Source organism: Gambusia affinis, linkage group LG05 (genome assembly GCF_019740435.1).
Source record: "Gambusia affinis linkage group LG05, SWU_Gaff_1.0, whole genome shotgun sequence".
Lineage (NCBI taxonomy): Eukaryota > Metazoa > Chordata > Actinopteri > Cyprinodontiformes > Poeciliidae > Gambusia > Gambusia affinis.
Genome location: NC_057872.1, coordinates 4555884 through 4580966, shown reverse-complemented (window position 1 = coordinate 4580966; position 25083 = coordinate 4555884). Strand labels below are relative to the sequence as shown.

The 25083-nt window shown below is 39.9% G+C and overlaps 2 protein-coding genes across 7 annotated transcripts in view; one reads left to right on the top strand and one right to left on the bottom strand.

The window, feature by feature from the left end:
- oxr1a (oxidation resistance 1a) overlaps positions 1-13922 on the top strand; it is a 171335-nt gene extending 157413 nt beyond the window's left edge. For 3 of the 5 annotated variants that reach the window (XM_044117133.1, XM_044117131.1, XM_044117134.1), the window contains 7 exons: positions 2341-2506; positions 5510-5590; positions 7299-7424; positions 10021-10173; positions 10257-10352; positions 10640-10713; positions 11946-13922. In XM_044117133.1, coding sequence (XP_043973068.1) covers positions 2341-2506; positions 5510-5590; positions 7299-7424; positions 10021-10173; positions 10257-10352; positions 10640-10713; positions 11946-12081 — 832 coding nt within the window. In that variant the 3' untranslated portion in view covers positions 12082-13922. Of the gene's footprint in view, positions 1-2340; positions 2507-2847; positions 3996-5509; positions 5591-7298; positions 7425-10020; positions 10174-10256; positions 10353-10639; positions 10714-11945 lie in introns of those variants that run through there. The other 2 variants (XM_044117135.1, XM_044117132.1) reach the window with 2 other exon arrangements.
- Positions 7436-23911, bottom strand: sqlea (squalene epoxidase a). Of its 2 annotated transcripts, XM_044117137.1 has the most exons (12): positions 23459-23911; positions 23097-23355; positions 21078-21255; positions 20406-20502; positions 20215-20328; positions 18735-18906; positions 18159-18254; positions 17244-17386; positions 16834-16930; positions 16633-16720; positions 16090-16326; positions 7436-10020 (listed from the first exon to the last, which is right to left on the bottom strand). In XM_044117137.1, the coding sequence occupies exons 1-11, from the start codon at positions 23738-23740 to the stop codon at positions 16134-16136; spliced, it is 1719 nt and encodes a 572-aa protein (XP_043973072.1). In that variant the 5' UTR covers positions 23741-23911; the 3' UTR covers positions 7436-10020; positions 16090-16133. The 2 variants fall into 2 exon arrangements, with proteins under 2 accessions (XP_043973072.1, XP_043973071.1); XM_044117136.1 differs by lacking the exon at positions 7436-10020 and having other exon boundaries at positions 15401-16326.
- Positions 23912-25083: the final 1172 nt, after the last annotated feature.

The following is a 25083-nucleotide window of genomic DNA, read 5'->3' as shown; positions in this document are numbered from 1 at the left end:
ACATAATTTGAATGCTATGCTAAACATAAACTATGGACCTGGCGTCGTTTTGTGTTTGAGTTTTTCCAAGTTGCCTCAGCCAGTCTTGGTGCTCTGCTGCCAAGTAAGCAGTACTTGAAATTACATTTGGAGCTCTTCACACAGGAGGGAGACGCATTATAAGTGACTGTCTGCTTCCACACGAGTCCTCGTAATGTGAAGAATTATTCCCACTTGCACTAATGGCTTAATTTGATAAGTTACTTTCATTTAAAAAGCCATTCATTGAAGCCAGATTTGGAGCTAATGTAATACAGCACTGTGTCAAAGCTAGTTTAGTTAGTTACACATGTTCTTGCTCAGGCTGGTAATTGTCATCAGAATAGATATCAGGTGCTTCTTGTAGAGGCATAAATAGTGTATACATAAAAGATGTGTGAAAAGTCTCAAAATAAATCCATATTTTGTAATCTTGCGCAGAAAAATATAACATTTGATTTGAGTCGGTATTCAGTGGACAACCAATCCCATGTTAGGAAATTACTTTTGCCAAAAGCACATTCAATATATTGAATCACAATCTTGATAGCTTAGACTCAGTGTTTGGTAGGCAGCCATTGTAAATCCGTTGCCATATGTTAAACTCTGCTTGTAGAGAACACATTTAGCCACTTAGCTCCACATTTGCTGTTCTTGATGCTCTCATCCAATAAGGATCATCTGACCAATCAGATCAGAGCGCTGAAGGAACGGTATGCAGACATTGCGTTAGTGGAAAAGGAAGAGCAACAAGAAAAGTAAATGTTAATATCAGCAGATATAGTCATTGTCATAATCTACAAAGATCACAAAGTCATATTCCATCAAGCAGCCCTGTATATTTTTTCTATAAGACGCTGACCTCTCTTCATCTTTCTCCATGAACTTGGAAGGTAAAGCTCATCTCTGCTTGTCCCCACTTTATAACAGCAAATCTGCTGCAATGCACGTTTCTCTGGGGTGAAACAAACAAAGATAGGGGCCGAATCAGAGCTAACATTAAAATCTGACTTGCTCCTTTTTCCTCAACTGTCTTTACAGATAATTGATTACAGAAGGTCAACTGTGTGTTGGGACATGATCCTAAATCTTTCAGATTGCCACAACAATCCTTCACAGCGTTGTTTATTCAGATAGGCTGCTGTGCCTTGACCTAGATGGGAGGCGACCTGTGAGATGTGTCTCTTAGTGTTGTGTCATTAGTGAGTGAAGAGAGAGGCAGCTGAAAGGCCCACGCTCACCTGTGACCCTGAACACAGCTTTCCACTGCTCTGTGTGTGGTTTACTTAGATCATATTAAGAACCAAATTGTAAGACTTAAAAAGTGGAACACTGAGGACCTTCCGGATGACGAAGGGTTCTTCCAACTTCTACACCAATAGGAGTCGGTGTTTGATATCAGTGGTGATTGTTGAGTCAGTATTGCATTTGTCCTCTTTGTTTTTGTATGTTGGAGAAAATCTGAACAGTGTATTTGACCTCCCTTGTCTGAGAATATAGTTTTTCTTTTCATGTTAAGATGAAATTAAATATTAAGTGTACAGAAATACTCAACAGATTCCACAATAGTTACAAACTCTTTTACATGAAGTCCATATGAAGAAAATTATAGATAATAGTGGTAAAGGTGCACCAACCAATAGATCAACCCTGATTTCCTTCATTTTGGGTAATTGGCAATCAATCAATACTTGCATGTGAAATTAAATTAAATTAAATTAACTCATCCAGAAAAATCCAAATCTAGTTATAGTCCGTCATTAATATCAGATTTCTATTTCGGTCGCAAGTTTTATATCAGTGCTTTCCTGGTTGCTAAGACAGAAAGTTCCTTTTTGGACTCTACAGACCTTAGCTAGCATGTTAAATGTTACAGCTTATGACAAAACAATTCTAGAAAGACTATTGGTTTTAGCTCTGAAAACAATGTGGCAGCATAACTCAAGATTGGAAATCTGCATCAGAATAAATCTCAAGTCTTCTGGGACATGCGCAGAAACCAAGCAGCATGTCGGCACCAACAGTGTGTACCGACACTCAGGGTTGGTGTTTTGCTAAAAGTGGTTCTCTTTGCTATTGAAGCATTTGATGCTCTGAACGTTGCTGTTTAATTTTGGCTTCATCTTTGTTAAATAACTAATAGTGTTTCTCTAATCAACTCATTAAGTCACAATGCTAAATATTAATAGCATTCAGCTGTTTATTTCCAGCTTTAAACATTAAAATTGTCTCTGGGTTCGGGTTTTTTTTCTTTCTTTTTCTTTTTTAAAATTAGCTCTGTATTTACAGCGATTACACCTTCACCGTGTGCTTCGTTTTCAGATCGGAGCACCTGTATGTGTTCTTCATGCAATGGAGTCCGGACATGTATGGCGAGGGCGTCAAAGGGATGGGACAAGAACCCGGGTTCATGGTGGTCAAAAAGAACGTTGCAGCAGAAACCCCCGACGATGAGCCCATCACCGACCTTAATGTGAAGGAGTGGGAGGTAAGGTCAAGTTTCCTCACATGGCCAAGAGCCTCATCTTTTGTTGTTGTATCAAACCTCACAGATATGGATTAAGTTTACAGCTCTATGCTGGTTTAATCCATATCCTGTGAAACCCAAGTTGTATGTGCTAGGCTCTCTATTCATTTGAATGCTAAGTTAAATGTTAAATAATTGATTTGCTTTCATTACACAGTGCATATTGTGGATGTATCGTGTAGATCTTGTTTGAACACCATTTGAATTTTGTAACCGTCAAGCCTCTGTTTTGTATTCTACTTCTGTATTTTTGCTCTGTTTTCGTACCACTGCATTTTTTTTATTATTATTATTAGTTGTAGTAAATCTGTCAACTTTCTATCACTTTGCAAGTTGTGTAAAATGTCTCACACTTGCTTTGCTTGGAAATGTGCTTCTCTGAGCTTCCAACCAAAGTGTTTTGCATGTTTGTGTAATTTCTTTTTTTAATTCCTCCAAGTCACTGTATGGTAGTTCCATCACATGTCGTGTGATTGTCTCAAATGTCGGTCAGCATTTGTCACCTTCAGTTGCTGAATGACAAATGACCGACGCCACAATGAGTTACTTATGCATTTTTTTGGTTATGAAAGGCTCTGTGAAGGGAAAGTGACGCTGATTTGGGTTCTTCCTCTTTGCGAACAAAATTTGTTTAGGGAGGAAGAGATGATGATGATGGCTGCAGATTGAAATTTTTGCTTGTCCAGGTCAGTTTGGTGCTGCTTTGTGCTGAGTAGGATAGGATCTTCTGTAGTCAAACAAGACATGTTTCCACCCGGTGATTAATGCAAGGGGTACATTCATTGTAGGGAGAAATTGAGACGACAGAGGCTGTGCCCTGCATTTAAATTTTAATGAAAATGAATGATGTAGGAAACAAAGTGGACTGATTTGTTTGTCTGTAGACTTCTGGCAAACAGAGGCAACATGATCCATTACATCTGAATAAATAAATAGGGATCGGAAGCAGGACGTTTTAGCAACCTGAAGCAAAAACGTGTTGTTTTCATAGCTTATTTTATCCAGCTGTATATTTTAAACTTGAAATTGTTTATTCAAATCCCCATTTTAACACACAAGACAACCTGACAGTTTAAAAACACTCTGGGGCAGGGGTGTAGCTGTGTCTTTAAATTCTGTCGGCTGTGAGATGGGCGTGATCGAGTTCCTTTTTTAACCAATAGGATGCCGGTTTCCGTCCAGTCCAGTGTCGTCATTGGAGCTCGGCGATGTCACGCAAGTCAGTCATCGCAGCGACCCTTTGAGGGGCATGGAGGGGGGAAGCTTCTATTTCAGTCGACCAGTCTCCCAGGCTTTCTGCCAAACTCCCTCGGCGAGTCTCGGAGTGACACGGAGAAACTTAAAGGATGTGTAATGTGACTGTCCAGCTTTAACACCAGCCAGTGAGCAGGAAATGTTCTCTAGGAGGGGGAAGGACCAAGAGACACGGGAGACTCCTAAGTACACCTGTGTATGTTGTCTCTGCTCTCTTTCATGTTCTCAGCCTCTAGCGGCATATATTTCTTTATGGTCAGTTGTTGTTGTTAGCTCGCTAGGCTAACGTGCTAACGGCGCACATTTAGCCTGCTGGGTCTATATGCGCGTTGGGTTTTGCGGCGGTTTTATGGGAAGATGAGCCGCTCCTGTCTCACTACTTGTTTGTATTGACTCTGTTTTGGTCTTCTTGGCAACGTGATTCGCTGTAAGCTATTAAAATATCCCGTAGTAACACGTCCCCGACTTATTACACAGCCCATTGTTCATTGACTTTTGACTTGGCTCGTTTGCTCTTGCTTTCAGTCCAAAATATACAACTCTTACCAAACTACAGATTTATTTTTTGTGACATTGTTTCTGTTTGTCTGAGTCAAATATTAATTTCTCAACTGGAATAAAACAACTTTAAATAGAGTAACAATAATTATTATGTATTGTAGACTAAAACTTTAAAACATTTTTAGCAAAAAGTTACTTAGTAGCAACAGAGTAGAGCATATTCTTAAGACTGTATGTCTGTGTCACAAAAGGTTGTTTTAACCCCTTTCTGACCATTCTAAACCATCACAATATTTTTCTTATATTTTATTACCAAAATATGTAATTCATATGTAATGTATGTATAACGGCAACATGTTTGTTAAAACAAAAAGCTGTCCTTATGCACTTCTAAGATCTTAAGCACATCTATATTTATCATTTGGTAAAAATAAATCTGAGAAGCTGAATCAGATGGACAATCTGAAAGCTCTTTAATAGCCTGGTGGTCAAAAATGATGTGTAGTAGCAGCTGAATATTAGGTGTTCATTAAAACAATTCAGAGCTTTATTCTCACCTCATTGAAACATGATCCTGAATGGAAAATCTGAAAAAATACTGATGTCTGAGCTAAACATTTTCAGCCCTTTATGATCTAATATTGCTCTATCGACCACCTGTGGTGAGAATTTTTTTTAATATGTAATTTGTGTATTTATGGCAGTGTGATTGTTCATGGGCACGCAGGCTGGACGTTCTCCATGGTGTTGTCTGGTTGTTGGATCAGTAGCCATGTTCAGTAGCCTAGCAGTCTGGATTTCAGGGCTGCTGCTGACAAACCGCTCCAGCAGGTTTTGTTGCATCACATTGACCTCAGCTGCTGTGTGTTAATGAAGAGGATTCTCACACTCAGGGTCTTACTGCTTTGCTTCCTCATCAGTGCTATTTCCCCCCCCACACACTTATTTTTAAATGGAACTGCAGGACCTTTAGTAGTGAGGTATAATGCGTTGCACAAACATGCAAAACAACTAAGTGCTCTTCTTCTCTCTCAGCTCTTAACAGAGGCGATCTGTCTGTTTCAGTTTGGGTATGCAAACTGAGCTTCACTACTTCTGCTGGTTAACTCTTTCAGGACTCACCTTTCCTTTCCCCCTCCCCAACATGGCCGGCAAACAAAAGCGGTCGAGTTTTTATGTTTCCACTTGTTCCTGTGTTTGTGCTGCCAGGTAGTGTCTCTGACGGAGTACCACCGTCGGATCGATGCGCTAAACAGCGAAGATCTGCGCTCGCTCTGCAAACGACTCCAGGTGCCCTGACCAGCCCTGCTTATCTGTCTGCTCTGCCCAGCTCAGCTTCCACCCCAGTCCACACGGCCTCCTTTAGGCTCCCTGCTCCAGGCATCCGTTGTAAAAAAACAAGATAAAATAGAGATGCGGAGAGTAGACGCCGTAGTGGGAACAGTTTTAGATTATTACTTACAGGGTTCATTGAAAATGCTTGAATTATAATAAGGTGTTTTCAAGGTATGGAAAGTGTTTGATTTTTGTATAATGTCCTTGAAAGTGCTTGATATGCAAACTGCATCATTTGGTGATAAAGTGCAATCTAAGGCTTGATCACAAGCTTAAACATGGAATATTTACAGTTGAAACCAGACATTTAAAGATAACAAAAAAATATGTACTAATTTTTTTCTCTCTCGCTGTCTGAAGTTAAATCAGACCAAACTTAAATTGTTTTTGCTCCGTTGAAATTATAAAAATTATTTCTGTTGGCTAAATGCCAGAAAACTTTGCTAGAATGTTTTCTTTAGAGATGATTTTGTAGCTTTAGGTGTAAGAGAGATATTTCAAAACATTAAACTTTGTTAGATTTAATTTTACTTTGTTCCTGCTGTAGAATGTACAATATTACCACAAGATATCAATAATAACAGCAACAAATGTCATTAATAGTGGATTGAAACAGTCTTTTTCTTTTTAAGTTAATTTTTGTTCTTATTGTTGCTGGGAAAGTTTGAAAACTTGCCTTGAAAATGCTTGAAAAGTTCTTGAATTGTGCAGTGCGAGAAGTGTATGAACCCTGTAATTATATTTACACTGGCAGAAAGATTCAAATGGTTTATCGCTTTGATGCAGAAATGATGCGGTTTTCACGTGACATCAGTCTTATCTGTGCGTGTCAGGCTTCCCCTCTTAGACACGCGCAGCGTTACAGGCGGTTCATTCAGTTGTTCATAAGTTAGTAGACGTCGATGTTTAGTGATTGCATTTGAAACGGGTTGAACGGTTGGGATGTAGACGTCATAAATACTGACCAAAGACACAAAGAGAGTCTGTCTCAGTGATGAGAGGGCGGAGTGAGACTCCCCTTACAGGATGAATGATCTTGTCCGGAGACAAAGCAGGACGGCAGGATTTGAATCGGGGCTGAAACAGGAGATGGTTCCCGGCCGCTGGTGGCGAAGTGCTCCATAGTCGGCCTCTGTTATCGAGGAAGATAAATAACCCGCCACCGGTCTTTTCGTTAGGAAGGAAAAAAAAAACTGAAATTGAAGAGTTGCAAATTATTCATTGGGTTCATTTCCTCTTCAGTTTGCATTCTCATCTCCCAGGCAGCATCTCTGCCTGTGCTCTCTGTTCTGCCAAACCGGTCCGGATCATCTGGCGTTGCAAGGAGGCAGCAGCACATTCAGCTGTCTTCATCAGATTCTTGAGTTTACAGTGTGATGCTAGTAAACGATATAGCTATGGTTCTGGCAGTAAAACTAGTTTCAAAGCATGGTTTTATTGTTATCGTTCTTTTAGTTTAAAGCGGGACATCTGCTGCTCCTATAGTTGGTTTTCTGTTCCCGGGGCTAGTTAGTTGTTGATTGCTGCGTTTCTATGCAGCCTGACTGTTATCTGTTGTAATGGAGTACAAGTAGTGAAGCTGCGACTGAACCCAGTCAGTGTCTATGCTCTGTGGAAGTAGCTTCGTAGTGCACACGGATCGCTAACAGATGTTTGTTTGTAGATCACCACCAAGGAAGAGGTGAACTCCAAGCATGGCACATCGATCAAAGCCGAGCTGGAGCCGGAAACGTTCAAACCCAACCTCAAAGAACCCAGCGAACTCCTGGAGGCCAACCAGATAGAAAAGGTTTGTGAAGCATGAAACATCCATCACATACGAGCTGGACGTTACCAGCATTTAGCCTTTGTGATGATAGCTTGGTGTGTACTTGGTGTGTACTCGCTGTTTCACTCCGTCATTTCCTTTATTACAATAAATATAATAGACAGAGTTGTAGTTGGTTTACTTTTAGGCTACTTTCAAGCAGCGGGTCTTGATCAGGGTCTCCTCATCCTTTAAAAAGTCTCATCTAATGTTTGTAGATATAAAATTAAGCAAGTTGGCATTAAATGCATTAGTCACAGGTCTCTATATTTTGTCCAATTTTGTCATTGAGTCATATTTTAAGTCATGTACATGTAGTGTTTTTTTCTTCGTGAAACATTTCTGTCAGGTAAAAGTTTAAGCCGCACTCAGACATTTTTTTCTGCTGTCTGTGAGTAGAAATGGCTGAGGCTAACGCTAACCTACTGCTGACATGTCCTTGCTAGGATGCAAAAAACTACCTGTTTTTTGCATCCTATCATGGGTAAGTGCAAATTTATCACCAACCCACTGAAATTTGTGCATTTCTGTAGCAATCTAGGTTTTAAATTCCATTCATAAAACCTTAAAGGTCTCAAAGCATTTTAAATCTAAGTTGGTGACGCCTGCAGAAAGCATTGATGTTCAATTCCTGTGACCGTAATCAGACTTCTGAGTGGACGGCTTACAAGCCCAAAGAGACCTGCATATGCAGAAGAATGTTTTAAGTTTTATTCTGCTTTAATTTGTTTGCATCACAATGTTTACATTATATAATAACAAAATGGAGAAGAATAAAAAGCAGAAGAAAGATGACTTCACACAGCAGCACACCGTTTACTGAACTAATGCTGCCGACCGTGAATTGTTTTTAAAGTTATTCACTAACAGTATCATCACAAGATCATAACAAGATGAAGGAAGCTGATAGAAACACAACTAATAGAAAAGGCCTTATATCAAAGTTTTATTTTATGTGGCTTTGAAACATTTTTAATTGTCCAGGGGCAGAATTACGATGCACGTCTCACATCAATGACATAAAAGTCTGAAAAATTGCGCCATGACTGTTTAGACTGCAGTCGCTTTGGAAACGGGATGCACATCTGATTTAGTATAACATATGGACATTATCATGGCTGTTCATTATCATGAAAATGTCCAATATGTGCAGCGTTTGGACAAAACCATCTGACTTCTGTCGCATTTGCCTGAACAAACACTCCAACATGCTCCGTGTTCCACAGAAGAGAATGGCCCAGTCAAAGTCCAACTGAGACTCTGTGGCAGAAAAAAAAAAGAAATCATTTAAACTTTACCTGAAGCTCCTATCATTTTTTTTTTTTTTCATTGGACCACAAAAGGTTCAAATAAAATACATGTAAGTTTGTGAAAAGATAAAATGTGAAAACCTTGTTCTTCGGTCAGCTGTGTTTCATCGTTGTGTTTGGGGGATAGATGCTGCAACATCTCTGCTTCTACAAATCCAGCTGCTGTTTGGTTGCTTAGTGACGACATTCAGCAGGAACACCCACACCCAACCAGTCCTTGCATAGACACTAAAGAACCTGGCTAATTACTTGGTGAAGCAAATGCAGATGCAACTAAATAAGCAGATTAGTGTTTTTGAATGATAAATAATTAAAGTGTACATAAAACTGCCCATAAACTAGCAAATCTCTTGAGCCGTTTAAGATTAAAAGCTGTAACAATATTTCCACTCTGTAGTTGAGGTGCACCAATCCAATTTTTTCACTTTCAATACCGATGCAGACATCTGAGGTTTATTATCGGTGATACCAATCTTGCTGAATTAGATTAAAATACCTGTTGTTGTTTTTTCTTTTTAAACACAGACATAAATTAACTGAATTACATATTTATTAGATTAACACCAACAGCTTCGCAACCTTGGTCAAACAACTTTAATGTGTTCAGCAATAAGGAGAATAACAGCCAGTATAAAATAAGTAGTAATAAAACTGACGAAAACAATAGTTTGACTACTTTGGTAAAATATATAAAAATCAACAAAATTTCTTCCAAATGGTTCAGAAATTGTTAGGAATTCTAAATATAATGTAGAATAAACATTATAGCATGACGTCGCTCAGAGCACAAAGTATAGAATTAGACTGAACAGATGTGCTCTTACGGATCAGGCACATTGCCACCAATACCTCATCTAAATAATTTTTTCAGTATGTGGGCCAATACAGATATTAATATCAGATCGGTTCATCTGCAGACTCTAGTCTGTGGCTTTTTTATGCGGCTGTTAGAAATGAAGTGTGTACACTTCCCTCTTCCTCCACCACGTCTGTCGGCTCTGTCTCCCCATCCAAACAGCCGCCGTTCATCTTTCAGTGTGTCTCTCTGATGAAGGCCCGCTCCTCTTCCTTCTCTCGTGGCTGAGCGCCACGTTTGAAGCGCCGTTACTCTGCTTTAAACTCCAGACGGTGTTAAAATGTCACCACACATGTAATTGAGCGTTGGTGGCTGTGGCCTTTTCACTGCTTCTGTGTCTTTTTCTTTTCTTTTTTTCCCCGTCATGATTCCTTTATCACTGTGTGTTCCACACACACACACACACACACAGCTTGCCAGGAATCTCCCCCCACGGACCATCGGTTACCCCTGGACGCTGGCGTTTGGCACGTCAAAGCACGGCATGAGCATTAAGACGCTGTACAGAACCATGCAGGGCCAGGACACTCCGGTCCTGCTGGTCATTAAGGACAGCGACGGTCAGGTGAGCAGAAAAGCTGCTGCACAGCGTATTAATATTTCAGATCTGTTTCTGCCTCTGCTCACAGTCTCTGTGTGTTTTCTCAGGTATTTGGTGCACTTGCATCTGAACCCTTTAAAGTCAGCGATGGCTTTTACGGCACAGGAGAGACCTTCCTCTTTACCTTCAATCCAGAGTTTGAGGTACAGCGTCGACTCGGTGTCATGCTCTCGTATTTGAAAAGATTTTGGGCCTTTTTAAAAGTTATTTAGAGGAACTGGAGGTTTGATTTGTGACAGTAAAGGGAGTCGGGTAGACTTCCTGAAATGAAAACGTATCAGCAAAGGACAAATGCAAAACCTTTTATGCTCTTTTTCTAAATCCTAGCTTTTTTTGTTCACCAATAAGAGCTGTTCTCTTCTAAATCTTGATTTGGTCTTCTGCATGTGATGGCAACTAAAACATGGCTGAACACCTGCTCTGTCCACAGGTATACAAATGGACAGGTGACAACATGTTTTTCATTAAAGGAGACATGGACTCTTTGGCTTTTGGTGGAGGAAGGTAAGCCAGAAACCAGACGATCTGAACTATAGGAACTGAATATGATCTCATTCTGTCGATCAGATGATACTGCTCACTTCTTGGTTTAATTTAAAATGAAATCCGACTCCAGAAGAACCTAAAAAATTCATTAATTGCACACAGATGGATGTTTGAAAGCCTTGATTTTCTATTTGCTGTAGTAATTTTCTACTTGTAGCTAATCGTAAACATGGCAGTTAAAATTAGAATATTACATCAGACCAATAAAAAAAACAAAACTATTTTTAAAAACAGAACTGTAAGCTTAATGTAAAGTATACTAATACCTGCTTAAGCGTTATTTTCAAAATGTACATTTAATCTGACAAATAAGACTCGCTGTAACGGATTGTTGACTCATAGAAGGTACACCCCGCCTCACGCAGTGGCCACTGTCAGTAAGGGTGTCTTTGGGTTTGTTTGGTTTTTTCCACCACTGCACTGTCTGGGTTTTCAGTAGTTCAGAGTGAGGTCATCACTGGCATCATGTTTGAAAAACATGTTCACTTATTTGGACTTAGAATTCAGGGCAACTCACAGAAGGAAAAGCATGTTTTTGAAAATGTTTGTTGTGATTTATAATTTGTTTTTAAGGGAAAGAGGTGAGAAAAAAATGCACTAAGATTGACTTTGTTGTGAAAAAAAAATAGTAGATTTTATTTTTAAGCCCAGGACAGCTATATTTTTCACCCAATTCTCCATTTTTATAAGTCATTGAAGTTGTTTATAGCATATTTATTCCACTCTCAGAGGAACTAAAATGAGTAACATTCATCTCCACTATCAGTGAATGTAGATGTGGCTGATATGGACTTAGAGTTTTGTCATGATATTTTGTGGTACTATAATGAGTTGTACCACAAAATATCACTTCAAACATGAGTCTGGCAGCTGATTGGCTGGATGATAATTACGATTAAAAACTTTATTTCTTACTATTGTTTTTAGCTGTATGGCTGTGACTGCATGACACCGCAGTCATAGCCCCACAAACACGAGAACATGATCAGTTTCATATCATGATGAGAAATTTATCCTGATAAATGATAAATGGTACAATAAATGTTCATCCCTAAGCGGACGAAATCTCCTAACTGGAAATGTAGCTTAGATTTACCACATCTCTTCTACAGAAGTGAACCTGAGTACTCGCAGTGCCAGCCAGCTGTGTAAAGTGCCTCCTGTGTGTGTGTGTGTGTGTTCTGTTCCAGCGGTGAGTTCGGCCTGTGGCTGGATGGAGACCTGTACCACGGCCGGAGCCACTCCTGTAAAACCTTTGGGAACCCAATGCTCTCCAAGAAGGAGGACTTCTTTGTGCAGGACATCGAGGTGTGGGCTTTTGAATAACAAACCTGCTGCAACACAGGGGGAAAAAAACAAGTCCTACACACAGGACTAAACCCAGGGAGCGGTCCTCCTTCAGAACAGTGGCAACATCCTAAACCTAACTGCACACCACCAGCTGCTCCCCTGTCTGGAGGCCAGCTAATGGATGCTTGTTGTGCGTTAACTACTGCAGTTATTAAGGAGCTTTGTTTTATTTTCCTTTGTTTTTTTTGTTTTTCTTTGTGAAAAATAAACCTCTGTGTGTATCTTATTGCAGCCCTGTGCGGCGTCTTTGCAGAGTAGGGAGAGTACGAGGAGAAATGCAAGGGAAGCAGGGTAGGGACCGCGCAGTCGCTAAGGGCAACTGGACTTCCTGAGGCTGAGGTTTGGGACTGCTGCAAGAAAGGAAAGCTGCCCCACCTGGTGCAAATAGTGCATCAGAACTCTGAAGAACCTCAAGGAATCCACCCCCACATCACCACACCACCACCACCTTCTGGGATCCCAGCTAGAACTCCAACTCACTGTGCTGTCAGCCGTTACGGAGAGAGACTCAGTCGGAGGAAACCGAACACATTCCATTTCTCTTGATCGTGGAGTGTCAAAAGTGGTGACTCGTGGTGAACTTACAAAAAAAAATTAAATTAAATTAAAAAAACGCGTCCGCATCAGGAACCAATGACGCTAAAGCGAGTGAACACTTGCTCTGTGTGTAGGTGAAAGGGAGAGGGGTGACTGTGTCCTCCGCTCCCTCCTCCCTTCAGGCTTAACTTATTGAGTATCGTGTGTCGTAGTCCTGTCGTTCACTGTCCATAGCACACCATCTGAAAGCACATAGCTATAACCAGACCACCCGTCGTCGTAGCGTTCCGTTCAGTGGGTGTACGTGTGAGTCCAGCTGCCGGCCGGACGCTGGCTCTACTGTTTCGTAGACAGTAACGTGTTGCAATAGATTTGTGGAATATGCAAATAAACTGTCCTGTGACCTCAAATAACCCCGCCGGGCGGCGACTCTTCAGCCACCGTTTGGAGAAAGAGAGAGAGGAACGTGTAAAGCTTTTACGTCTTGACACATAATTGCTTCTCTGGGTATCATTTGAAGGCCTGAGATGTGGTTACCTGTTTTACATGCATATATGACAATTATATATTGTATATATGATTATATAACTTTATATAATCATATATATTTTGCTGTTGAGTGTGACAGTGATATATTTGTGCTGATATTTCAGCTGTTACTATATATTGTATATTACCCTGTAAATTAATGGTAAAATAGTAGATTTGTTGCAATATATATATATATATAAATACATTATGCTATATAAATATATATATATATAATAAAGTGTGAATCAATGGGTTGCTTTTAGCACTTTAATCTGGTTCAAAAGCGTCAAGGCCAGGTTCTTAGATTATCTTAGAAGTAGCTGTACAGTATATATTTTTTTCCTTTCCTGTTAATTGTTACTAGAAAGCTTGCTGCTACCAATATCAACAGGAAAATGTCCTAGTGCTCTCTGGAAGGACGAGGATTACTCTGAGGATGTAACGTTTGGGGATGAAATGTTTTAAAGACAGCAGCAGGTCTCGGTTTCTCTCCGCAGATGGTCGCCAGGTGAGTCTGAGGCAGATGCACATAATAAACGTGGGAGAACAACATAACACTTCCCCATAGAGTCCTGACTTCCCTTTTTTCTTTTTTTCCCCGCCCCTCCCCCCTGGTCTTCCACGCCAGTATTTGTGTCCACGTAGAAAGTCACAGCAAGTAAATATGGTTACCTCTTTAATTTCACCAGAGCATTGTATCAGTGATGTACAAATACTAATAAAGCTGAAGTAATTGTTGTAACCAGCGAGATCTCTGCATTTCTGATTCTTCTCTTCTGTTTTATCTTTAACCTGCACAAAGTAGCATACAGTTTTAAGTGGGCGGTAAATGCTGCTGCTTCTCTTCTTACAAAAAACACATTTTAAATTATGGTGTACATCTGTATACCATAAATAAAATCCAGTGCAAGGAACTCATTCCAATTAGTACAACCTGTGTGTAATTTTTGAGTATGTATCCATGTCGTCAAATGAAGACCTTCATTGGAAGGTATTGGAGCTGCAGTGTGTATATAACTTTAATAAACAATCTGTAAAACGGTGAGTATGGTGTCAAGGTGCTTTCCTTTAGGTCTGGAATAAAAATTAAAAAATAAAATTGAAATAACATAAAAATGACAATGTACTGAAAGAAATACTAAATCTCTCTGAACAGAGATCACTAATCATGCACACAACTCAAAAGTTGTTGTTTTTCTTTCCCCCATTATACTTGTTAAAACTTTCACTATGTCCTGACAGCGTGACACAAAAAAAGTGCTGGTCCCAGTGACCAATCAGAGCCAGGGAGAGGGTCTTAGTGCTGCCAATCACCTCAGACAGCTAGTTCCTGATATGAATGCTAAGCTAACCTGGCCAATATAATGGAGGATAAAGGGTTTTCCTGTAAAGGTAAGTTGTTTCTCAGCCTTTAGGACATTTAGCAGCTGTTTCTGCTGTTTCAAGGCGAATGTGTGCAGGTTTCTGCCTCTAACTGTGTGAAGCTGGTGGGGGTTTATCCTAAGTTTATCCTAAGGGGTTTATCTTTAGTTACGCCTGTAAATTGAGTAATTTACGCACATACTTGACGTAATTTTGAGAAGTAAATGTATTTTTTTCCTTCCTCTTGACAATTATATGCTGATGTGTGTTGGTTTAAAATAGCGGTGAACTTTTTATCACACGAACTAAAACTTATAGGTCAAAATGTTGTTGTTTTTTAATGGTTTTGAAAAATTACTTTTTATTTGCAATATTTTAATTAAATGAAGTCGTATTTTTATATTGTTGAAAATGGGTGTGTAAATCCTTAGATATTGAAAAAAGGTTTTCTGCATTTGCCTCGTAAAAAGAAGAGTATCTGGTGTTTTAATTTTGGGGGGACGAGAGGAGAAGGGTCTCTGTCGCGAAGCTCGAAGCATATTTATTCTAAAACATCCTGCATACATTATATACCAGTTCCTGAATTTTAATTCTAAAGCACAACATGGTGCCTTAATCTAGTTGTGACCTGATCTGCTTCAAAGCAAGAATGTATGTGTGAGTGCGCCCTCTGCTGGTCGTATATAATATTTGTTAACGCCTTAGCTGCAGCTTTATGGAAGATCTTAAAATTCAGGTGATTTCTCTACAGACATTCACCTCAACTGAACAACAGACACAACTGATGAATACTTTAAACATACTGTAGATGATTTGTACTATGTATTGCCATTTTATAAATAAAAAGACAACAACCCAGAGACCATTAAAGTAGAAGAATTTATTAAAAATGTTTTGTCTTGTAATTTTTTTTTTTTTAGCTTTATCCCATGACCTAACCCTTTTTCACTAAATATATATACACACACACAAAATCCAGCCGGACAAAGCCGGGAAACTTGGAGAAATGCCAAACGTTTGACTTAAAACTAACGTAGGACATTTGTTCAGCAACAGCTGAACGTATCAAGGCATTTTCTTGGGGGGGAAGAGTACAAAGGTCATCAGAAAGGCCTTCAGTTTGGCCTTCCCATCACTGTGCTTTCAATTTAAAATACAAAAATCAGTTTTTCATTCACTACAAAAATAAAACGGCACAATAATATATAGAAAAGTGGTAGACGCTATGCTAGACTACATCCCAAATAAACTTTGCAGCAATAAGGGCTTCTTGATCACAGGACGGCCTTCCTGTTTAATTAGTCCATAAAGTTAAAAAGTGGGACAAGAGCGTTCTGCTTTAGTGCAACAACCAACACGCACGGATGCAGAAGTGGGCAGCAGTTAAAAACAAATGCGCTTGTCCTGCTCTCAAGTCAAAATGTCTGCCATAAAGCAGATCTGTTGTCAGTAGATATATGTAACCGATGTGATTGTCACCAGCACTATGGCACAAACACAGAAGCTTTGGAGGGAGGACCACACACACACACACACACACACACACACACACACACACACACACACAGTTTGGTTGTTATGTCCTCATGTTGTGCTCTTTAGTAGACCAGGTACTGGAGTTCAGAGTAGACGAGGGGGAACATGACGGTGCAGGCCCGGTACAAGATGGCGGCGCTCTTAAACAGCGCTCGAGGTTTCGTGCTCCAGGATTCCGACTTGAAGTTGAAGTAGATTGCGTACAGCGCCACGGCAAAGAAGTGACCAATCAGGGTCATGGGTTTAGGCGACAGGCTGTGAAAGCAAAAAAAGTTTTCAATGTTTAATTCTGATTTTAAAGAAACTATATGTAAAGAAACAATATCATATGCGAGTGTGCTATACCTTGTACAATATTGTCACCTTCCTAGAATAATAGGCCAAGTCCTTTTTTTTTTGTTGTCAACAGTGATTTTTGCAAAAAATGAAATCACCACCTATTCTTTGCCAGAAAACAATTTAGGCAAAAACTAAATTACTTTTGGCAAAAATTGCAAGAGGCCATTATTTTTGGAAGGCAGCAACATGTGAAAGCTGCATCTGTGCATGTTTGCTACTTACACTGAGAGGAGTCCAATGGGCCCAGTGATGCACGATCCGCCCAGTTTAAAGTACTGGAAGCAGGCCTTCCTCAGCTCATGGAGAGAATCTGATGAAACCCAACACAAACACAGATTCAGATCATGTCTGTCTCCAACATTTCATATCGTTGCTGCATTTCCCCTCATGTGCTGTTGGCTGCAGGGCGAGGTGGTGACTCACCGTCGGTGGCTGCAAACAGTTCGTACAGAGCCTGGGCCAACACGTTCACTACAAAAGAATGTGATGACTTGCGTTCCCAGTGGAATTTTTTCTTCGCCTGTTGGGAGGAAGAGAAAGAAGAAGAAGGGAGGGGTGTAAAAACACAGGTTGTTAAATTGCACACTGGTCTGCAGTCTCCCACCTTCAGCCCAGTTTAATAAAACATGATGCAGCTCAGTCCAAATATAGAGTCAGCCTGAATCTCTCCTGCTCAGGTTTGATCCTGGAAAATCAACCGACCGCAGGCTCTGGACACGGCCGTGTGATTTATGTCAGCGCCAACACCATCATCTTCCTCTTCTTCCAACTCTGACTATGGTTTGTTTTGGTTTTTTTTTTAATTCCCAGTGAGAGGAACATTAAATAATCACCTGTAATAAAGCCGCGTCGTCGTACAGATCCGGAAGGTTCCTGAGCAGGACCCTCCAGATGCACACGTCGTTAAGGGCAACGCTCATCCCGCCCCCCGTCAGAGGATGCCTCATGTTGTAGGCGTCGCCCAGGAGGAGCACACCTGGAAAAAGACGCACAGCTCAGTCTGTGTTGTTCTCCTACTAATGTCTCATTCCAGCAGCTAGACCCCCCTCACTCCCAGGATGATAAAGAAACAGGTGGGGGAGGGGGCTGACTTTGTTTTAGTTCAGTTTTTCTGTGAAGAAAATGTTTCTGCCTAAATGTAAGCTAACTATATTTAGTTTTCACTTAAAAGTGCTAAAAAAAAAACAAGAAAGAAAAGAAAACACAGGGGTGTCCAAATATAAAATCTTAGGATTTCTGGCAGTAACTACGTCTAGCTGTTGATCATGTGACCTGCGTGACGTGAAAAAAGGGTTTCCATTGCAGTTTTGATGCAGCCAAAAAAAAAAAAAAAAAAACACCTCATCCTAGCATCAAAACATTTTAGCAAATATTGGTGTATTTCCATTAAGCGAATACAGTTTCGAAATGTCAAATTGTGCAACTACATGGCCAATGGAAACGCAGCCAGTGGGACAACAAAGGATTTTCTATTCTGAAATTCTCAGCATGTCCTCTAACGTTCAGACATCCATTATGTTAAGTAAAACAAACAATATGAAAAAAAATCTGGGCATCCTTAAAGTATTTTACTATAAAAAAAACTTTGAAAATAGTAGAAAATGTTTGATTTAACCTTGAAATTCTACGAAATTTCAGGAAAACGGCTAGGGAGGCCTTAGTATTATTAAAACAAACACATCTGAGTTTAAATGTGTGTTTTCCTGGGTTAAAAGTGGCAGCAGAAAGCGATGGATAGACTTCAGTACCTGGCTTGTTGACGGGGGCAGGAGGGAGGAAGCTGGCGGGCATGGACCTGAGGCGGTCGTTCTGCAGCGCCTCCATGAAAGGCTCCTTTAAATGCTCTGCAGAACGGGAGAAAGGGAGAAAGGGAGAGCACAGGAGGTCCATCAGCTGGATGAAAGCACACAGGTGCATTCTGGGAACAACCGGGGAGTAGGAAGCCTGTTCTTTCTCAGTGCATCGGCGGCGCAGTGGGACTCTGAGGTCATCGGAGTCGCTGCTTTGATACTGTGGCTTTGATGTTTCAGCTGAGAAAACGTCAAATCCTGATCTTTACGTCTTGTGGCAATTCATGTTAAATGTTTGTAAATCGGAAATTTTGTCAATTTAGTTGTTTCTTTAGGACGTTTTGAACCAAAATATGTAATTTTTTTTTTTTGTTGTTGTAATTGTCATGATTACTTTGATAACTTTTACCCCCCCTTCTCACAATTAATTTAAAGGGGCAGTATTTTGTATTTTCCAACCACAGTCTTGATTTCAGGTATAGGATTATTAAACCAATAAATAATCCAGAATGGAACGCTCTGAGCAGGACCTACCTGGTAGCTGTGGGTGTATCCTCTCAGCCATGTACCCTGGAAGGTCACGAGGCATCTCCCCTCTGATGTCCACCAGCACCCTGGTGTGAGAGGAGGAGATCTGGTAGATGAGCACCGGGTTGGGGTTGGCCAGCACCAGCTCTGCGTGATTGGCCTTGAACTGGGGACAGTCCTGTTGGAGCAGCAGAAGATACTGGTTTAATGGTGGACATGTCCTTTTAAACCTTTTGGTTCTGTTCCCACAGAAGCTAGAAGCTCCTTTTCTTAAATTAACACGTAATAAATAAATTCCATTAATGATCATTTTCACTGCAGTTCAGATTTTGCTTATATGCAACATCATCCACATTTATTTACCTTTAATAGTTGCAAAATTGTGCACAAACTGCTGAAGCTGCATAACCGTACACTAAAAATGTAATGAACTACAAACTTTGATTTGAAGACATAAGCCCCATGGGGATAAAACAAATAAACATAATATATCGAAAAGTTATTTTTGTTTTTCAGTAAAATCGCAGTGTCACATTTATTGACACGCCTAACAATTTCTGTAAATGAATATTGAAAACATTTCTAAAAGGCCAGTGTTATGTATTTTCCATACCCACAGTGTTATTTTGTAGCACAATAGAGTAAATATGTTACCCTCAGTTTTTTTAGAAATGCTCTAGACATTTCCAAAAATGTGACTTTGTACTTTCTCACCTTAAAATTGTGCATCTGTCTCAAATGGCTCTGTTGTTTTTTCCGATCTTCTGTCTTCAGTGTGTCTTCACAGCACTGCTGCTCCATTAGCTCTTAGTTTCTTTCTGCTATAGTGTTACACTGAGAAGTGGTTTGTATGATGAGCTCAAAAGATACTTAGTTCCAGGTGTTTGCTAATTGCTTTGTTTTCCCACTTTTTTGTATGAAAACAAAAACCATTTCTAGTAGCCTCCCTTAAAAATGGGAAACACAAGAGAACATGCAATTCCAATAAGGCAGCTGTGCGTTGACCTTGATAATACAGGAAGGGGTTCCAAGCGAACCAGTGCAATCTAGGCTGGCTCAAATCAGCAGTCAGAGTAGAAATTAAATCAATCAAACAATTTTAATATTTGGATTATTTTTCTTTCTTCTCTTTTCTCTCTTGGGCTTCTGGCACAGCTTTAATTTTTGGTTGAATAAATGTGGAAAACAATGTTTATGGCAAATGTTTAAAATGTTGACTGAAAACCCCCGTTTTTTTACATTCAAAAGTTCCAGTTGGAACCTTTGAAGTTGCATGTTTCTGGTACACCCATAAACCTGACGCACAAAGGACATCTGCAAACAGCAACGGACGACAAAGGAGCTTCTGTATCACACTGGAGTTAGCCTCTCTCTAATTTAGTCTTTATTCAAGACTAACTTAGCATCTCAATGCTAAGCATGTAGTAGCAGAATTGAGAATGTTGTTCCACGAGTAGCTCTGATTAAAAGGTTCTGCTCTTCCTACCTTCATGAGGCACCCGACGAAGTGAGAGGAGATGCGAGCTTTCCCTGACACCAGACTCTTCCTGAATTTGGAGAAGCAGCCGTCGGCCACCACGGTCAGCCCGGCGTGGATTTCCTACAGGAAACACGGCGACGCGGTTAGAAGGTTCCTCCCGCAGGATGAGAGGGAAATATGAGATTTAAAGCAGACACCTTGATGTCTCCGGTTTCTTTATCTTTATACTGGACTCCAGTTACACAGCCATCCTCCTCCAGCAAGCTGCTCACCGTGCCTTCTATGAATCTGACACTAGGGGGCGCAATGAAACAGTTGACAATCAAGAAAACTATTTTTTATGGTATGTTAAGGTAATTCTAGACAGAAAAAAATGAGTCAATTTCCACCAAGAATTTGTGAACTCTAAAAGTTGAAGATTTGTGAGAAAAAACTGAAATTTTGAGATTAATCTCAGAAATTTTCTAGAAAAAAATTGAAAATTTGAGTTTCAAGAGCTTTTGACTTCACTTTTGAAAATTTCCGAAAGTGGAACATTTTTTATCCTTGATTGTCAGAAAATTTCCAAGTTTTTTTCTGGAATATTTCTGAGATTAATCTCAGATTAATTTGAGCTTCAACAGTCCAAAATGTTGAACTTTTGGAACTCCCAAGTTTTTTCTAAAATGTTTTGAGGTAAATCTAACATCTAAAAAAATTCTATATGTTTTTTCCTAGACAATTTTCAACTTTTCAAACTCAGTAATGGCCTAGTTTTTTTCTTCTAGAAAACACCAGAGATTAATCTACAAATTCCTCCTCCTTTTCCTTTCAATCTACGATGGCCCTAATACGCCGTCGTAGTTAGTTACCGATATGACTCGGCTTACTTTGACTCTGCCATGGCAGCTCTCCTCAGCCCCATTATGAAGCGGCCATGATGGAAAGCTCGTCCACACTGGACACTCCCTTTCTCCTGAGGATAAGGGATCTCCACCTCTGATTGGCTGTCCATGTCGTGGATCACATAGCCGTTCACCTGGTGGGCGTCCAGACCTTCCACCGAACCTGAGGCCAAACAGTACAGTTACACAACGCAGGTTCACGACTGAATAAACACCTGGTTATGGGGTGCAAAATTGGAAAACCGGGTGAAACCTGATAGCAGCCTTTTCAAAATAATATGCTAAAATACAAAAAGTCTGTTGTTTAGTTAATCATGTTGCTCATGGTTGGAGAAATGAATCTTTAGACATGAAAAGAAAAGAAACTTCGACCAAATTTAATCTACTTCCACAATCACCAAGGTGTACACAAACTAACCAGCTGCTTAGGGACTCCAGGCCAGAAGAGGGCGCCCAAGAATGCTTAAAATTTCACACATAAGATGAGAAATGTATATTTTTTGTGTAAGTTAAACACTTTTTCTTCCGTTTCAACACCTGTAAAAATAACATTTAGTCTGTTTTCCATGTTCCCACTGAGTCTGTGCTGAAGCTCTGCCATCGGCTCAACAATTAACCATGAAGTTGTCTAGTAAAGCAGTGATCAAATATGAATAATGTTTCATTTTTAACTGTAATGGTGGGTAATTAGCTTCATTGGAAGTTGCCTCCAGATCAAATTCTGCATAGGGCCTTGTCTAAGTTTGGGGTGATGCGCACAACAAATAATCCATCTATTATGCAAATCCTGTATTTCATCCTGAATAAAGATTATTACAGGAGAAACCTCAGTTTCTGGTCAACTTTATTATTTTTATTAAAATTTGTCAAGAATAATGCTAGAGGAGCTGTATCACATCTTATATGTCCAAAGGATCAGTCTAACAACAAAAGTAGATCCAACAGAAGCGCTAAAGTGCTTCAACCTTCATTATCTGTTCTACCTTAATGCAGCTCATTCTAAAGACCTTTCTGGTCAGGCAGAATTAACTTTCACTCAATAAATTGTGCTGCTGAAGGTAGATTAAAATAAATTTGTTAAAGACTCATTGTAAATGAAGTAATATTCAGCAGAGTTACAGATGCATTTGTTATCACTCCTGGTGAATATGTGTGAAAAAGCCTTAAAATAAATCCACAATTTATCGGAGAACCTATTCTTACATTGAAAATTGCAGCAGAACACAACTTTCAATTTGAGAAAATGTACATATCAATTTATATTAATTCTGTTTTATAAAATCACTAATGGTATGAATATTAGTACCATTAACAATCTGTTTGAATCTAGATGTAACACGCATTATTATTGAAACCATGACTTTCTGTTTCCCTGAGTATAATTCCTCTGAGCCGATGGTGGACTAATATTTTCAGAATCTTGCATGGTTATCACGTTTACAAGAGATAAAATAATAAATAAATAAAGCTCTCAGTATCCTCCTCTGTTCTGGAATGTTAAAACTGACTAAGCACTCCCCTGTAGCTCATATTTACAACAGGAGTATTAATAATGGTGCCAGCCTTTGGAGAGATAATGGTGATTCTGTTTCAGTCATTTTTTTCCCTCTGAATTGAGTTTTATTTATTTATTTATTTATTTAAATTATTTTACAGTGTCAGTGAGACTCAGAAAAAATGTGTCTTATTATATGAGCCTGAAGGTTTTGAATCTGATCTGACTCATCAGGACTGAGGCTCATATCTGTTTGACCTTTGTGGTGCTTTCTGCATAAGGTCAGATTAGTTTTCTGATTGGTCAGGAGAAATACTGACGTCACATTCTCTATAAGTTCGATTTCTATATGTTTATTTTATATAGTCAGTGGTTGCCTTCCTTTCTCTCTCTTCTTTCTCTCCCTCTTCTGTTTTGTCTATGTGATGTCCTGCCACATTTTCTGAGAAAACATAACATAACTTTCTGCTTAGCAAACCATCCAAAGTTTTCTCCCAGCAGTAACTGACCTTCCAGTCCCAGGTCCCTGAGGGCCCTGAAGCCCCCTGGCTGGAGCAGCTCCCCCACTATCCTGTCTGGCTCCTTCAAGTCCCTCTCCACCACCGTCACCCTCCTGCCATCCCGGGCCAGGACGGCCGCCATGGCCGAGCCCAGGACCCCGGCCCCGACTACCACCACATCTGGCCCAGGGCCCTCAGAGGGGCCACAGAGTGGGGCATACTGTGAGGTGGAGGACTCCGGTTCTGCTCTTCTTCTTGTCCTCTTACTCTGCAAATTAAAAATACTTTTTCTAGACTTTTCATAGTAACAGAAACAAAACCCACCCAGACTGAACCAACAAGCAGAAGGTAAAGCATCTCTGCTGACTTACCTTTTCAGTGTTCTTCTTCTCTGCTTTCTTGCTGCTTTCAGCTCCAGTTTGAGGGATGAAGTGTTTGACCAGAGGTAGAGCTGACAAGACGCTCAGAGGCAAATAAACTATCTGAGACAATGACAGTTTGTGACCATGAACAAATCTAATGTAAGAGATCAGCAGTCCGGCTGAGAGGAACAGAGCGGCTATCAGCAGCAGCTCCTTATGAGCCACATTCAGCAGCATGTTGGACTTTTTATAAATGTACGTGAAAGTTGCAATTCCCAAAAAGGTCCACATTGTTTCAAAATAGTTTTAAAAAAATGCTTAAAATAAAATTTTCTGCCTGAAAAGTTTTTGTTTCTTTGTTTGTTTAAGTTTTAGGTTGTTCTGTTGCCGCTAAAAAAAAAAGAAACAAACAAACAAAAATATGAAGAAGCCCGACGGCAGAGGCTGGTCGTAGACAGCTGGAGAGATGCTGCTGAATATTTTATGATAACAAACCGGGAGTTCTTTAGATTGGCTGGGGTACTCGCTCTGTCTGCTGCGCCGCTCGGCCCTCCAATCAGGACCGGCGTCAAGGTGAGCAGAGCTCGCGCTATGCCCTGATTGGACGGCGGGGACACCACCGAGTGTCCTCTGGCTCGCTGATTGGACAACCGCGGAGCAGGTTGGTAGTATGATGTGATGTCAATGGAAGGTGCGTGTTTTATTTTGTCTTTTTTTTTTGTCCTGTTCCGAAGCAGAAGTGACAGAAAAGATGTACTCTGTGAGATCTGACAGGATGGCTCACTCTGTGGGTAAACCCAGAATGCGGTAAAGTAAACATATGACTCAGGAAAAAGCACAGAGTGAGAGCTCTTTCTGAACTTCTTCGTATGAGCTAGTTAAGTCTGATAATGTTGGAAATGTAAATCTACATTATTTCTCATAAAATGTTGACTAAATAATTGTATGATGTTGTTGAGGGAAAGTGTAATAAAAATGCCAAATAATAAAATATCTCTTGTAGTGACATGAGTTCAAGTTTTGACCTGTAACCTGTTTAAATTTTAACAAATTGACTGCCTTCCTCATGTAAATTATCGTAAGTCTCTTACCACTTATACAGAGATGAGTTTGAAAGATGACTGATATGAACTGGAAATAACTGTAACTCCTAATGGAAATGATCAGTTATTCAATCTGTGACCAACATTTTTACATTTGTAAGCAATGCTTGTTAATCAGCAGGACAAACCGCATCACTGTTAACATATCTTTGATTCTGGCCTTGGCAGAAATAAAAACAGAAAAAGACACAGAGACTTTCTGCTGGAGAGTGTGTCTGAATGAAGCGGTCAGCAGACAGGAGGACTCCTTCACTTTGCTTCAAAGGTTTTCTGTGTAAAACACATCACTGCTTAATTATTTGATTGGATTAACTTTATATATAGTCTTTTAGGCATCCTGTAGAATCAATACCAACAATCAATAGAAGAAATATTTTCAATAAAGACAAAGTATTTTATTTATTTCATATCAAGTTCATACTAATGTGTCCTATTTACTGCTGCATGGCAAATTCCAGACTATTCTCCTGAAAATAAACTGAAACAAAAACTAGAGCAGAGGAGATGACTGTTTTAAGTTTCTGAAGCTGC

What these genes read in the sequence shown, in the direction of transcription:
- sqlea (XM_044117137.1), bottom strand. Translation starts at nt 23,740, where the DNA reads ATGTGGACCTTTTTGGGAATTGCAACTTTCACGTACATTTATAAAAAG. An exon ending in GATACACCCACAGCTACCAG is followed by an intron (nt 18,255 to 18,734) that starts GTAGGTCCTGCT and finishes CCCGTTCTGCAG; the next exon opens with AGCATTTAAAGGAGCCTTTC. An exon ending in TGCCCCCGTCAACAAGCCAG is followed by an intron (nt 17,387 to 18,158) that starts GTACTGAAGTCT and finishes GTCTTTTTCCAG; the next exon opens with GTGTGCTCCTCCTGGGCGAC.